Source organism: Lingula anatina, chromosome 2, assembly GCF_051362555.1.
Source record: "Lingula anatina isolate TDL-2025a chromosome 2, LinAna3.0, whole genome shotgun sequence".
NCBI lineage: Eukaryota > Metazoa > Brachiopoda > Lingulata > Lingulida > Lingulidae > Lingula > Lingula anatina.
Genome location: NC_141768.1, coordinates 8081880 through 8095448, shown reverse-complemented (window position 1 = coordinate 8095448; position 13569 = coordinate 8081880). Strand labels below are relative to the sequence as shown.

Here is a 13569-nt window from a genome sequence, read left to right as displayed (position 1 = left end):
CGTTTTCACCAAACTTTGGTGAAAAATTTTGAAACATGGATTTGATTGGCTTGTATAAACTAGGTCAAACTATTTTCGTCAGAGGTATAACTTGACACAGTGAAGATGGGCTATAGTGAAGAGGTTAGTGTCAAGTTATCTCTGAAGCTCAGGGTGAAAATTTGAGGACCTCGTTGTAAAGGGCTGGTTTAGTGACAAAGATTTGACTTCATATGTAATGTCCCTATTCCACCCACATGCCGACTATGAATCCCATGAACCGCCAAGAATTGATAAATCCCAGGATTTTTAGTTTTATTTTGATAAGTTCTTTAAGCTCTTTAATACTGATTTTTAAGTTATTCTCAGTCAGTTCTTGCAATTTTTGAGAGATCTTGAAATCGGCTTGAAAGTTTCAAACCATTCTTGTTTTTAATAACAGTTGATGCTCATACTCCAGTTTTAGGTCCAGTACTATAGCTGCTCTATGTTGAACATTCGTTTTAGAAGTGAAGCCTTAGCAGGGACAAGAATTCTAATAGAAACGTGCATAATTCCATGATTCCTCATGATTTAAAATTTATCAATTCCTGGCAGTGCATGGGATTCCTAGTTGGTATGGCATAGAGGCATAACTTTTAGAATCCTGCCTGTGAAAATTGAATATTTTATTATTGGCCATGCCATGAAATAATGACAACTTTCAAATCACCATTTCCCAGAAGGTTGCATGGTATTTCTTGACACCTGGGCGTGCACACTTTTTGCCATCCAGCTATATTCATTTGTTGTGCCTCCCCATTTAAATAAAGAACCTGTTGTCATAAGTGAATTTATATCTGATCTAATTTCTTTTAGCTTTCTCTTCAACTGTTGTGAAGAATTTCAACGTACTGGCCTCATAAAAGGGTAAGCATTGCTGAAACTTTGCCAAGGACAACACTCACATTTTAATACTGCACTCTGGAGTTTGAATGTTTGTACTGCTTAACATAACAAAAACCTTTTCTGTATATGCTAAGACAAGAACCTGCTATTAAGTCACCTATCAAGACCTTTACTTGTGATTAAAGCATTCAAAGCTATGGTAGCACTTTCATTAAGGCTTCTAATCTCATATTCAATGATTGTTTCATAATTATTTATATAATTTACTAGTATATGATTTTGTTTTTATTTAGGTCAGACAATGTGTTCTTGTGAGTGTGTGGATAGCTCCAAATAAGCTGTCTATTTTGTAAATTTTTTATGTACTGACACAGATGAGTCTGTACATAGCCATCACCTGCATCTGTCATTGTTGTGGTCACTGTGCGACTTCAGAGATAACACAATCAGTTGAAAATCATTCTGTGAAATGTTTATTTTTTACATGCTGGCATTTTCAGCATGGGACTGAGAACTCCCAGGGGCATGAAGCTGTAAAATAGATACATTTTCTGAACATCCATATATAGTGTATAGAGCAGATAATTAAAAATTGGTGGTGATTATGCAGTTAAGCATTATGCGATTTTGCATCAAATTTTTTTGTACTGCCACCACAAATGCTCTGAAAAGAAAACTGTTCTACAAATCATTTTTTAACTTAAAATTATTCTTAGGATCAACATAAAACTCAAATTAGCAAACCAGCTTGACAGTATTATTTTTTCTTAAATTTATGCAAATTTTTTGTGAAATTTTTATTTTTCTCATTCTGGCGTTTTCAATGTTTTAATTTGAACTCTCATGGGCCTAAAGCCTTATGATAGGTACATTACTTATTTTTAAAAGCCATGTTACCTGTTTTTGCATGTTTAATTTTTGGTGTTGATTTTGATTATGATTATGTATATTGCATCAAATTGACAAGATATCCTGTTGTATGCACCATTTTTTACTTTCATGTCTGTACAAATGATAGCTTTGTTGCTTTGTTTCAATAATTCCAGGAGAAACAATGTACAATGATTTTTAATATTCTGTATTTTATTATTTTCTTCAACAGTATCAAAATGAGGAAGATTGGCAATGTGTTTATAACTCACAGTCATTGGAACAACATTGGAGGTTTGATAGGTATGTCAGATATGATTCTTTGTTTATGTCATTAGGCAAGAGTTGAGCCAAATCTAAACACTTTACTTTTTGGAGATAGTTCAAGACCTTTCAGCTTGCAGGCTACCCATAATCTGTTTTACCACAATTAACTTCAAAATTTGACACATAACTGTTGTTAGGGATATTGGTCTAAGATTAGGCTTAATCATGTATGTATTGCTGGCGAACTGTCGGGAGAGGGATAACCTTTGCTCATTTCCTGGACGGAGCTGTTATAAGCTGTGTACAGGGGCTTGGATAGGAAACTTGCAAAATCTGTGATATGACCTTTGCCATTTCAGTTGCATGTCCTCAAATTATTATCTTATGAATTTGATTTAACACAACAGAATTAATTTTGTTCTATCTTAGCATTGTACGTGGAGCAGAATGATAAAAACATACCTGAATTAAATCTGCATGGACCTCCAGGTGTTGTAAGTATACTGATGGAGAAGAGAGTGAATATTCTAATTCATCCATTAGAGTGATATCACATGAGAGGAAAATATTAAACATGATTACAAAAGGCTTATGTAATGATAATGCAGTAATCCACTATTAATATTGCAGACAGTTCCACTGATCTTCTGTTAGCATGGTTTACAAGTTAGTAGGATGCTCTCGACTTGTTATCCCGTGTGTGTGTGTGTGTGTGTGTGTGTGTGTGTGTGTGTGTGTGTGTGTGTGTGTGTGTGTGTGTGTGTGTGTGTGTGTGTGTGTGTGTGTGTGTGTGCTCATGTTAGATGCAAAATATGTTTAATGTTTGTGATCAAAATACACATTTAAGGAGCAGATTCTGAGAGTTGGAGAAGAATTTAATCCCATTATGAAGCAGGATCTCAAATTAAGTGAGTAACAAGGTTTAATTATTCTTTTATATACAGACACTGCATGTGACTTTATGTATTTTGATCATTGTGTCTGTCCGTATTGTTGCTGTCACCATTGCTGTTCAAAACATCGGTCCCCATTTCTTCCAAACATTTTTTCCATTATATATATATATATATATCATGGAGAATAAAGTTGATACAGTATGGAAAAGTGCTCTACCGGTGGTGACGGACCATGGGGAGCTTGTATATTAAGACAAGGAACCGAACATATTAGTCTGTTCTCTCCATTTTAATTTAAAAAGTCCCAACAGCTGTTATATATAATCTCAACTTTTTATATCATTTGGTGCATTGACCTAGGCATGACACTTGGTGAAATGCACCCTTGTCAAAATTTTTGAAAATTAAATGCTAAGTATCTCCCAAACTGAAGGAATTATGGGAAAAGTTACTATAGACTGAAACTTCAAAGTCATATGTGGAGATTCCGCTATGCTCTTGAATTTGACCTTGGATCTTTATTTCAAGGTCAAATGAACCAAAATTGTCTAAAAATGGGAATTTTCTGCCAAAAAATATTTCATTATGCCTATTTTCAGAAACTTCACAAACCTAAGCTCTCATATTATAGTGAGGGGGTACTAATAGGGAGTCCTTTGATCTTTGGAAGTTTGAGTTCAACCAGTGCATTTTCACAGAAGAATCAGTCTGTGGCTTTGTTTGATAAAGAAGCAGGTTGCTTTCGAAAATCAGCACGGTGATTTACATTTAAGGTTTATTCTGTTTTTTCTTTTTTTTTTGTACAATTTTGGTGAAGTTTGGCCCATAACTTTCAATTTTGAACTTTCAACTTTGAACTTGAATTGTAAGTCATTTACTGGCAATCTGTGGCCTTAAAACTGGCCTTTGACCTACTTTTTAGCATGAACTGCACTTTGCAAGTTTTCTATCTTTTATATTTCGAAAAACTGGCAGAGATATACACCCATAGTTACTATTGAAATTAAATAGGAAATCATTTACTGGCAACCTTACTGTGACCTTGAAATTGACCTTTGGTCTACTTTTCATGACAAACTGTACTTTGCAAGTTTTCTGGCCTTTATAGCTCTAAAACTGTGGAGATACGCCGATAGTTACTATTGAACTTGAATAGGAAGTCATACTGGAAATCTAACTGTGACTTTGATTTTGATCTTTGACCTACTTTTAACCATGAACTGAACTTAACAAATTTTTTGGCCCCTACATCGCCAAAACTGGTAGAGGTATGCTCCTAGTTACTATTGGACTTGAATAGGAAGTCACATATTGGCAATCTTACTGTTACCTTGAAATTGACCTTTGACTCGAACACTGATAACACATTTCAAGGAAAAACAATTGGCCTGTTGTCTTGAAAATGACAGGAGTGATTAATGTCATGAAAATACAGGTCTATTTGAAAATCAGCTTGATTGGGCAAATTTTGCAGTTATGCTGTTTTTTTTTTCACTTCTTTTTGCATATTTTGAAAACTCTTGTTTATTGCATTTTATAGAGCCTATCAAGCACAATACTGGTAATGGTGTCCCTCTTTTTGGCTTTCTGTATGAATGTGCTTATTTCAGCTGGTGGTACAATTTCCGGAGGTGGTATCGCCTCTCTGATCCTCTAGTGTTCCTCTAGATTACTCATCACTCAGCTGTTTGTTTGAAGATGGTGTTAATGACAAAGTGTACAATTTTTTGACAGTGTGCATTGGAGCAACTACATACCAGGAAATCAGTTGACTTGTAAGAAATCTGTTGGTCAAGATTTGGTTACTTAGCAAAAAAGTAGTTGCAAAATGCCCTGAACATGTTCTTTATTTTCATGTTTCCTTTAGTGCATGGTTAAAAATTTGCAGTGATTATGCTGTTAGACATTGTTTTATTGCATCAGAATTGATAAAATAACCTATTTAGGCATCATTATTTCTGCTTTATGTTTGTACATTTGACAGCTTTGCTACCTTGTTATTATATCATGAGTGGCATGTCTCCCCCTATTGGAATATTTAGTCGTATCTTTAGTACAATTTGAAGTGCAAAAATGGTTTAAGCTTTGCAGTTTACAACCATAATCAATCTTTCAGAATCCATGTATATGTTTTGCAATACTTTTCCTATAGATGTTATGAATATTGAAGATGAACCATTCAAGGAGGATGTAATCACTGTGCATCAGATACCTATATACAGTCAACTAGCAGCTGCACAGGACACAGAGCAAACTGGGGAGCCAGGTAGAATTGTTTGTTTTACTTATTTTAAGATTGGCTAAAACATAGATTGAAGTTGATGTTGATTTAGTCTTAATCATATGGGACTGGCTTGCACCAATTAAATGGGGCACAGATTTGTTTGGAAATGACAGTTATATATATCTAGTTTTCATGCAATATGTATAAAAATATTTTAAGAAAAAAAAACAAAAAAAAACAACAACAACAAAAAAAAACAATGAAAAGTGATATGTTTATTGGTGTTTTGATTTTGTAGCCATCTTTTAGATGTTTCAGTACCCTACAATGTTGCATGCAACTTCACTGATGGGATGTATATCGGCATTTGAAATTAGTGGTTAGCTCTAAATAATGTCTGAAGAGTGAAATAATTCCATTGTTTTTAGCCCTTTTAGAAAAAATGTTCTTTCAGTGATAGTTGGCAGCCATTTCAATTGCCGAAATGTTCCAATATGATTCCAAGCAGTAAAGGGATTTCCATTAACACATTTTTAGTGCTAGTTTGCCTGAAATATTGGTATCAGCCAAGATCAAGGAGGTTACATGTGGAAGTGTGTATATATCTATTGGAATTGAGGCCATCTTGGATATTTTCCCCAAGGTTGCCAAAATTTACTTTAGGGTCCCATGGGAGCCCGAATCTCTCTCTCTCTCTCTCTCTCTCTCTCTCTCTATATATATATATATAAACAAAAGTTTCTGGGTTTACCTGCATTAAATGTAAATCAATATCTTTGGATTTTTGTAGACCCTGAAAGGCTGAAAGTAGGTGACAAAAAACAGGACATGTCAGTTGCCTATGTGTGTAAGGTAAGAACATGCTGCTTGATGTCTTTAACGTATGACTATGATTATGAGCTTTCAGTACTTTTTATATACAGACAAAGAGTGTACACATGTCATTTCTAGAGATACTAATTTTAGAGATAATAATTATTGTACCACCAGGGTTAGCGCTGGCGGTACACATGGTTTTAGTCCCGTCCGGTTCGTTCCGCCGGCTCCTGCGGCTCCGCCGCCATGTTACCGTTACCGCTTCTCCTCCTAGACAGTAAGGGCCTCCGTACCCATCTCTTGGATTTAGGTCACCTATAATCTCAACTCGTTCCACGTAAAATTTGGGCTTTGTCGGTATTGGGGTCTAGGTGTGGCACTCATTGCAATGCACCCTTGTCTAAAAATGGCAAAATTAAATGCTAATTATCTACCCTACGGAAGGAATTATGGGAAAAATTTCTACAGACGGCTTTCCAAAAGTCATATGTGTAGATTTCAAATATGCCCTTGGATTTGACCTTTGACCTTTATTTCAAGGTCAAACGGGCCAAAATTTTCAAAAAAACGAATTTTTTTACGAAAAAATTATTTGCCCTGTTATTCAGACACCACACAGACTTAACCAATAATATTATTGGAAAGTGTCACCCTTCATCTTTCATCTCCGAGAATTTGGGGTCAATCGGTGCATTTTCATGGGAGTAGCAGCCATAAGATACCGAAACTGAAAACTGTCTCTAATTCGGGAACCGTTAATGCTAGAGACCCATTCTTTTTTTGCATTTTGTAGAGCATGTAAAGCCCAACACTGGGGGTGGTCTCGGTTTTTTTGTATTCCATACGGTTTTCGAGTTACATGGTATCAAAAAGTACATATTGGTGGTGAAAGCAAAATGTGCAGTACGGTAATGGATAATAAATTTTGAACTCCGGAAAAATAAAACATAAGGCTTGGCGAGGCAGACAACTTGTGGTCTAAAATGACATTATTTCAGCAAATTTGCATATCTGGAACTTCAGAGCACCTCCCATTTCAAGAATTTTGACCAAAATGACCTTTTCTTTATTTTAATTAATTTTTTCTGTACGAAATTTATGGCACATTATTGTAACTCCAAAATTATAACATTTAGTCCCTTACATCTCCAAAACTGGCAGAGATAGGTCCATAGTTACTATTGAAGTTGAATAGGAAATCATATACTGGCAATCTAAATGTGACCTTGAAATTGACCTTTGACCTACTTTACATCATGAATTAAACTTTGCAAATTTTGTTCCCTTTTATCTCCAAAACTAGCAGAGATAGGTCCATAGTTATTATTGAACTTGAATAAGAAGTCATATACTGGCAATCTAAATGTGACCTTGAAATTGACTTTTGACCTATTTTTCATCATGAATTGAACTTTGCAAATTTTGTTCCCTTTTATCTCCAAAACTGGCAGAGATAGATCCATAGTTACTATTGAAGTTGAATAGGAAGTCATTAGAGTCCATTTACTGTAACCTTAAAATTGACCTTTGACCTACTTTTAACCATGAACTTAACATTGCAAATTTTGGTTCCCTTTTATCTCCAAAACTGGCAAAAATACGCCTATAGTAACTATTGAAATTGAATAGAAGTCATTAGAGGCAATCTAAGTGTGACCTTGAAATTGACCTTTGGCCTACTTTTCATCATGAATTTAAGTTTACAAATTTTGGTTCCCTTTTATCTCCAAAACTGGCAGAGATAGGTCCATAGTTGCTATTGAACTTGAATAGGAAGTCATATACTGGAGATTTACTGTGACCTTGAAATTGACCTTTGACCTACCTTACTATGAACTGAACTTTGATTGTACCATTTTTAGTTATATATTTTTTTGCATATTTTGAGAATTCTTGTTGATTGCATTTTTTACAGCTTGTCAAGCACAAGACTGGTGGTGATGTCCCTTTTTTGTGTGTGTGGGGGTCTATACGATCGCGCTTACCCCAGCTGGTGGTACAATATTCGGAGGCGGTATCGCCTCTCTGATCCTCTAGTTATTATTTAAAATTAACAGAAAACATTGGTGTGAACAATCTTTTCCTTCTAGTTTCACCCAGAACCAAGAAGAATTGATGTCAATAAGGTGGCTGCTTTGGATATCCCATTACAGTAAGAGAACACTTGATTAGAAACATTGCAGACTAACTAGTCTATGTCAAATATGGCCAACCCTTTTGTATAGTTCCCCACAGGGAATCTATTCAGTATCTATTAGCGGATTAGATGGCAAGCTTTTAAGTTGGTTGCCAGCACAAGAACAATATGTGGGGCCTCGATTTGAAACATGACAGCTTTTGTGTTTTTAATCTCCAAAAACTTTTAAAAATCTATAAAGCTAATAAATTGGCCGTCGATAAGAACCTTTTATATCGTATCTTTTATATTAATTATTATTGAAGATCACAATAATAAACGAGTCGCATTTCAATGTACTCCATGCTATGGTCTTTATTTAAAAATAGCAATTTTTACGAGATTACATATTGCATCGTATTGTTTGATTCCATTGCCTCGCTTTCAAAAATTAGAACAGGCGCTCCAAAACCGGGAGACGAAGTAAAAAAAATATATTGGCCAAGTTCGCCCTTGCACAAGAATGTCCTCACAGCATTATCCGCAATTAACCTTCCTAAGATTTTGAATGTATTTTGGAATATCATTTTCAATCTGGCCCATGAAGAATTTAATTAATCAAGAGTGGGGGAGGGGTGAAAAATCCCCATTGGGGCCACATATAACACTATAAATACAAGGGAATCCCCTGAAAATGAAGGTAAAATAAATGTTATTCTAAGGAATTCCGACGGATTTACTTTTTACAACATAAAATCAATAGAACATTTCTAATATAAATTTTCAGAAAGATACCAGAGAGCAAATGAAATAAAAACAAACAGACGGTAAACACCGGCAGGCTTTGTCAATTTCACCAACTTGTTTATTTCAAACAGCGCACTTTTCGCGGATGCATAGTTGTTTGAAGCCTGTGCTTTGGTTGCCATATTTGGACGGTGGACTAGTTAGTTTGCTGTTCTAGCCTTTGCTGAAGCATTGTGTAATATTACATCAAAATTGACAAAAAAAAAATTTTTTTGCCCTGCCACAATAAGCCAGGTCTCATGAACGATTATTGCCGTTTCCGAGCACGAGCCTCAGATTCCCTAGCGCAAACGCCAATATTAACGAGCCCCACTTCAGATTAACAAGCACAACGTAAAGTTACCAAGCACAAACTTAGCGTTTCCAAGCACTATCAATTTGTCCAGCTTCCGTCGGGGCCCCCGACTGCTTACATACGGGTTCTTTTTATCAACTCGGGACTATATATATATATATATGTGCCGATTTTCAGAAACTACTCAGACCCATGGACATAATGAGAGAAGGACGTGAAACCCGGCATCTTCCTTTGAAGCTATGTGCGTTCGGGTAAACATTCGGTCAGGCTGTTTTGATAGCTCCACTGGAGCCTGAACAACTTATTATCAAGGTAGTGCGCGCTGTGCCTCATTGAAATTCTTTTGTTCTGTTGCATGGATAACGCAATTTCTCGCAGTCCCTCGTGGTTGTAGTTGTAGTTGTTAGCACATAGACTTGCGTCAACAAGTGGAAATTTGTTTCGGGTTTTCAGTCTCTTTTTCTTGTTACCTAATTAAAATGGGCTCTGGCCTTTGTCTATACTTGTTATCATTTCCAAGATTGTATTGATATATGTTGAACTGATATATAACTGGTTTAAAAGCATGTTGACTAATAAAGCTAGGTAGGTGCTATCCAAATGCATCTGATAACAAGATAATGCAATGTAGCAAGCCAATTACAGAGGTGAGACTTAAATCACAAATGTAACAATATAATATAACAATATTAATATAACAACTGCCTTGTTGTCAGGACACGTGTTTATTGTACCACCAGCGTAGGCGCTGGCGGTACCCATGGTTTTAGTCCCGACCCGTATGTTCCGCCGGCTCCTGCGGCTCCTGCGGCTCCGCCGGCTCCTGCGGCTCCGCCGCCAAGTCACCGTTACCGCTTCTCCTCCTAGACGATAAGGGCCCCTGTACCCATCTCTTGGATTTAGGTCACCTATAATCTCAACTCGTTCCACGTAAAATTTGGGCTTTGTCGGTATTGGGGTCTAGGTGTGGCACTCATTGCAATGCACCCTTGTCTAAAAATGGCAAAATTAAATGCTAATTATCTACCCTACGGAAGGAGTTATGGGAAAAATTTCTACAGACAGCTTTCCAAAAGTCATATGTGTAGATTTCAAATATGCCCTTGGATTTGACCTTTGACCTTTATTTCAAGGTCAAACGGGCCAAAATTTTCAAAAAAATGAAATTTTTTACGAAAAAAATTTTTTTTGCCCTGTTATTCAGACACCACATAGACTTTACCAATGATATTATTGGAAAGTGTTACCCTTCGGGTCATCTTTCATCTCCGTGAATTTGGGGTCAATCAGTGCATTTTCACGGGAGTAGCGGCCATAAAGTACCTAAACTGAAAACTGTCTCTAATTTGGGAACCGTTAATGCTAGAGACCCATTCTTTTTTGCATTTTGTAGAGCATGTAAAGCCCAACACTGGAGGTGGTCTCCGTTTTTTTGTATTCCATACGGTTTTCAAGTTACACTGTATCAAAAAGTACATATTGGTGGTGAAAGCAAAATGTGCAGTACGGTAATGGATAATAAATTTTGAACTCTGGAAAAATAATACATAAGGCTTGGCAAAGCAGACAACTTGTGGTCAAAAATGACATTATTTCATCAAATTTGAACTTCTGGAACTTCAGAGCACCTCTTATTTTAAGAATTTTGACCAAAGTGATGTTTTCTTTATTTTAATTAATTTTTTTCTGTAGGAAATTTATGGCACATTATGGTAACTCCAAAATTATAACAATTAGTCCCTTATATCTCCAAAACTGGCAGAGATAGGTCCATAGTTACTATTGAAGTTGAATAGGAAGTCATATAGTGGCAATCTTACTGTGACCTTGAAATTGACCTTTGACCTACTTTTCACCATGAACTGAACTTTGCAAATTTTGCTTCCCTTATATCTCCAAAACTGGCAGAGATTGGTCCATGGTTACTGTTGAACTTGAATAGGAAGTCATATACTGGCAATCCAAATGTGACCTTGAAATTGACCTTTGACCTACTTTTCACCATGAACTGAACTTTGCAAATTTTGCTTCCCTTTTATCTCCAAAACTGGCAGAGATAGGTCCAAAGTTACTATTGAAGTTGAATGGGAAGTCATATACTGGCAATCTAAATGTGACCTTAAAATTGACCTTTGACCTACTTTTCACCATGAACTGAACTTTGCAAATTTTGCTTCCCTTTTATCTCCAAAACTGGCAGAGATAGGTCCATAGTTACTATTGAAGTTGAATGGGAAGTCATATACTGGCAATCTAAATGTGACCTTAAAATTGACCTTTGACCTACTTTTCACCATGAACTGAACTTTGCAAATTTTGCTTCCCTTTTATCTCCAAAACTGGCAGAGATAGGTCCATAGTTTCTATTGAACTTGAATGGGAAGTCATATACTGGCAATCTAAATGTGACCTTAAAATTGACCTTTGACCTACTTTTCACCATGAACTGAACTTTGCAAATTTTGCTTCCCGTTTATCTCCAAAACTGGCACAGATTGGTCCATGGTTACTGTTGAACTTGAATAGGAAGTCATATACTGGCAATCTAAATGTGACCTTAAAATTGACCTTTGACCTACTTTTCACCATGAACTGAACTTTGCAAATTTTGCTTCCCTTTTATCCCCAAAACTGGCAGAGATAGGTCCATGGTTACTATTGAACTTGAATAGGAAGTCATATACTGGCAATCTAAATGTGACTGTAAAATTGACCTTTGACCTACTTTTCACCATCAGCTGAACTTTGCAAATTTTGCTTCCCTTTTATCTCCAAAACTGGCAGAGATAGGTCCATAGTTACTATTGAACTTGAATGGGAAGTCATATACTGGCAATCTAAATGTGACCTTAAAATTGACCTTTGACCTACTTTTCACCATGAACTGAACTTTGCAAATTTTGCTTCCCTTTTATCTCCAAAACTGGCAGAGATAGGTCCATAGTTACTATTGAACTTGAATAGGAAGTCATATACTGGCAATCTAAATGTGACCTTAAAATTGACCTTTGACTTACTTTTCACTATGAACTGAACTTTGCAAATTTTGCTTCCCTTTTATCTCTAAAGTTATGCTGTATAAAAAAATACATATTGCTGGTGAAAGCAAAATGTGCAGTACGGTAATGGATAATAAATTTTGAACTCCGGAAAAATAATACATTAGGCTTGGCAAAGCAGACAACTTGTGGTCAAAAATGACATTATTTCATGAAATTTGAACACCTGGAACTTCAGAGCATCTCCCATTCCAAAAATTTTGACCAAAATGACCTTTTCTTTATTTTAATTAATTTTTTTCTGTAGGAAATTTATGGCACATTATGGTAACTCCAAAATTATAACATTTAGTCCCTTTTATCTGCAAAACTGGCAGAGATAGGTCCATAGTTACTATTGAACTTGAATAGAAAGTCATATACTGGCAATCTTACTGTGACCTTGAAATTGACATTTGACCTATTTTTCACCGTGAACTGAACTTTGCAAATTTTGCTTCCCTTTTATCTCCAAAACTGGCAGAGATAGGTCCATAGTTACTATTGAACTTGAATAGGAAGTCAAATACTGGCAATCTTACTGGGACCTTGAAATTGACCTTTGACCTACTTTTCACCATGAACTGAATTTTGCAAATTTTGCTTCCCTTTTATCTCTAAAACTGGCAGAGATGGGTCCATAGTTATTATTGAACTTGAATAGGAAGTCATATACTGGCAATCTAAGTGTGACCTTGAAATTGACCTTTGACCTACTTTTCACCATGAACTGAACTTTGCAAATTTTGCTTCCCTTTTATCTCCAAAACTAGCGAGATAGGTCCATAGTTTCTATTGAAATTGAATAGGAAGTCATATACTGGCAATCTAAGTGTGACCTTGAAATTGACCTTTGATCTACTTATTATCATGAACTGAACTCTGCTAATTTCTTTCTCTTTTAACTCCAAACCTGGCAGAGATAGGTCCATAGTTACTATTGAACTTGAACAGGAAGTCATATACTGGCAATTTACTGTGACCTTGAAAATGAGCTTTCACCTACCTTACAATGAACTTAAATTTGATTGTACCATTTTTAGTTTCATATATTTTTTGCATATATTGAAAATTCTTGTTGATTGCATGTTTACAGCTTGTCAAGCACAAGACTGGGGGCTGTGTCCCTTATTTTGTGTATGTGGGGGTCTATACGAATGCGCTTGCTCCAGCTGGTGGTACAATATTCGGAGGCGGTATCGCCTCTCTGATCCTCTAGTTAGAATCAGCTCACTGAGATACACAATGACCTCCCAGGTCAATACACACATCATATAGGTGGCGCGCTGCACAATATGTGACATCTCCCTTTTTATGAAGAAACAGGCACCGTACAAGACTTTAACTTTAAACTTTAACTTTGTTAGAAA

The 13569-nt window shown here is 36.0% G+C and overlaps 1 protein-coding gene across 5 annotated transcripts in view; it reads left to right on the top strand.

The window, feature by feature from the left end:
• The window catches only part of LOC106161191 (zinc phosphodiesterase ELAC protein 2), a 72037-nt gene that overhangs the window by 1903 nt on the left and 56565 nt on the right, over nucleotides 1-13569 (top strand). For 4 of the 5 annotated variants that reach the window (XR_015333061.1, XM_087005785.1, XM_087005784.1 and 1 more), the window contains exons 2-8: nucleotides 838-888; nucleotides 1970-2040; nucleotides 2434-2498; nucleotides 2852-2912; nucleotides 5053-5166; nucleotides 5915-5976; nucleotides 8031-8092. Coding sequence is in view for 4 of the 5 variants with exons in the window: in XM_087005785.1 (XP_086861911.1) it covers nucleotides 838-888; nucleotides 1970-2040; nucleotides 2434-2498; nucleotides 2852-2912; nucleotides 5053-5166; nucleotides 5915-5976; nucleotides 8031-8092 (486 nt within the window). In the remaining variant the exon portion in view is untranslated. The remainder of the gene's footprint in view (nucleotides 1-837; nucleotides 889-1969; nucleotides 2041-2433; nucleotides 2499-2851; nucleotides 2913-5052; nucleotides 5167-5914; nucleotides 5977-8030; nucleotides 8093-13569) is intronic. The other variant, XM_087005787.1, reaches the window with a different exon arrangement.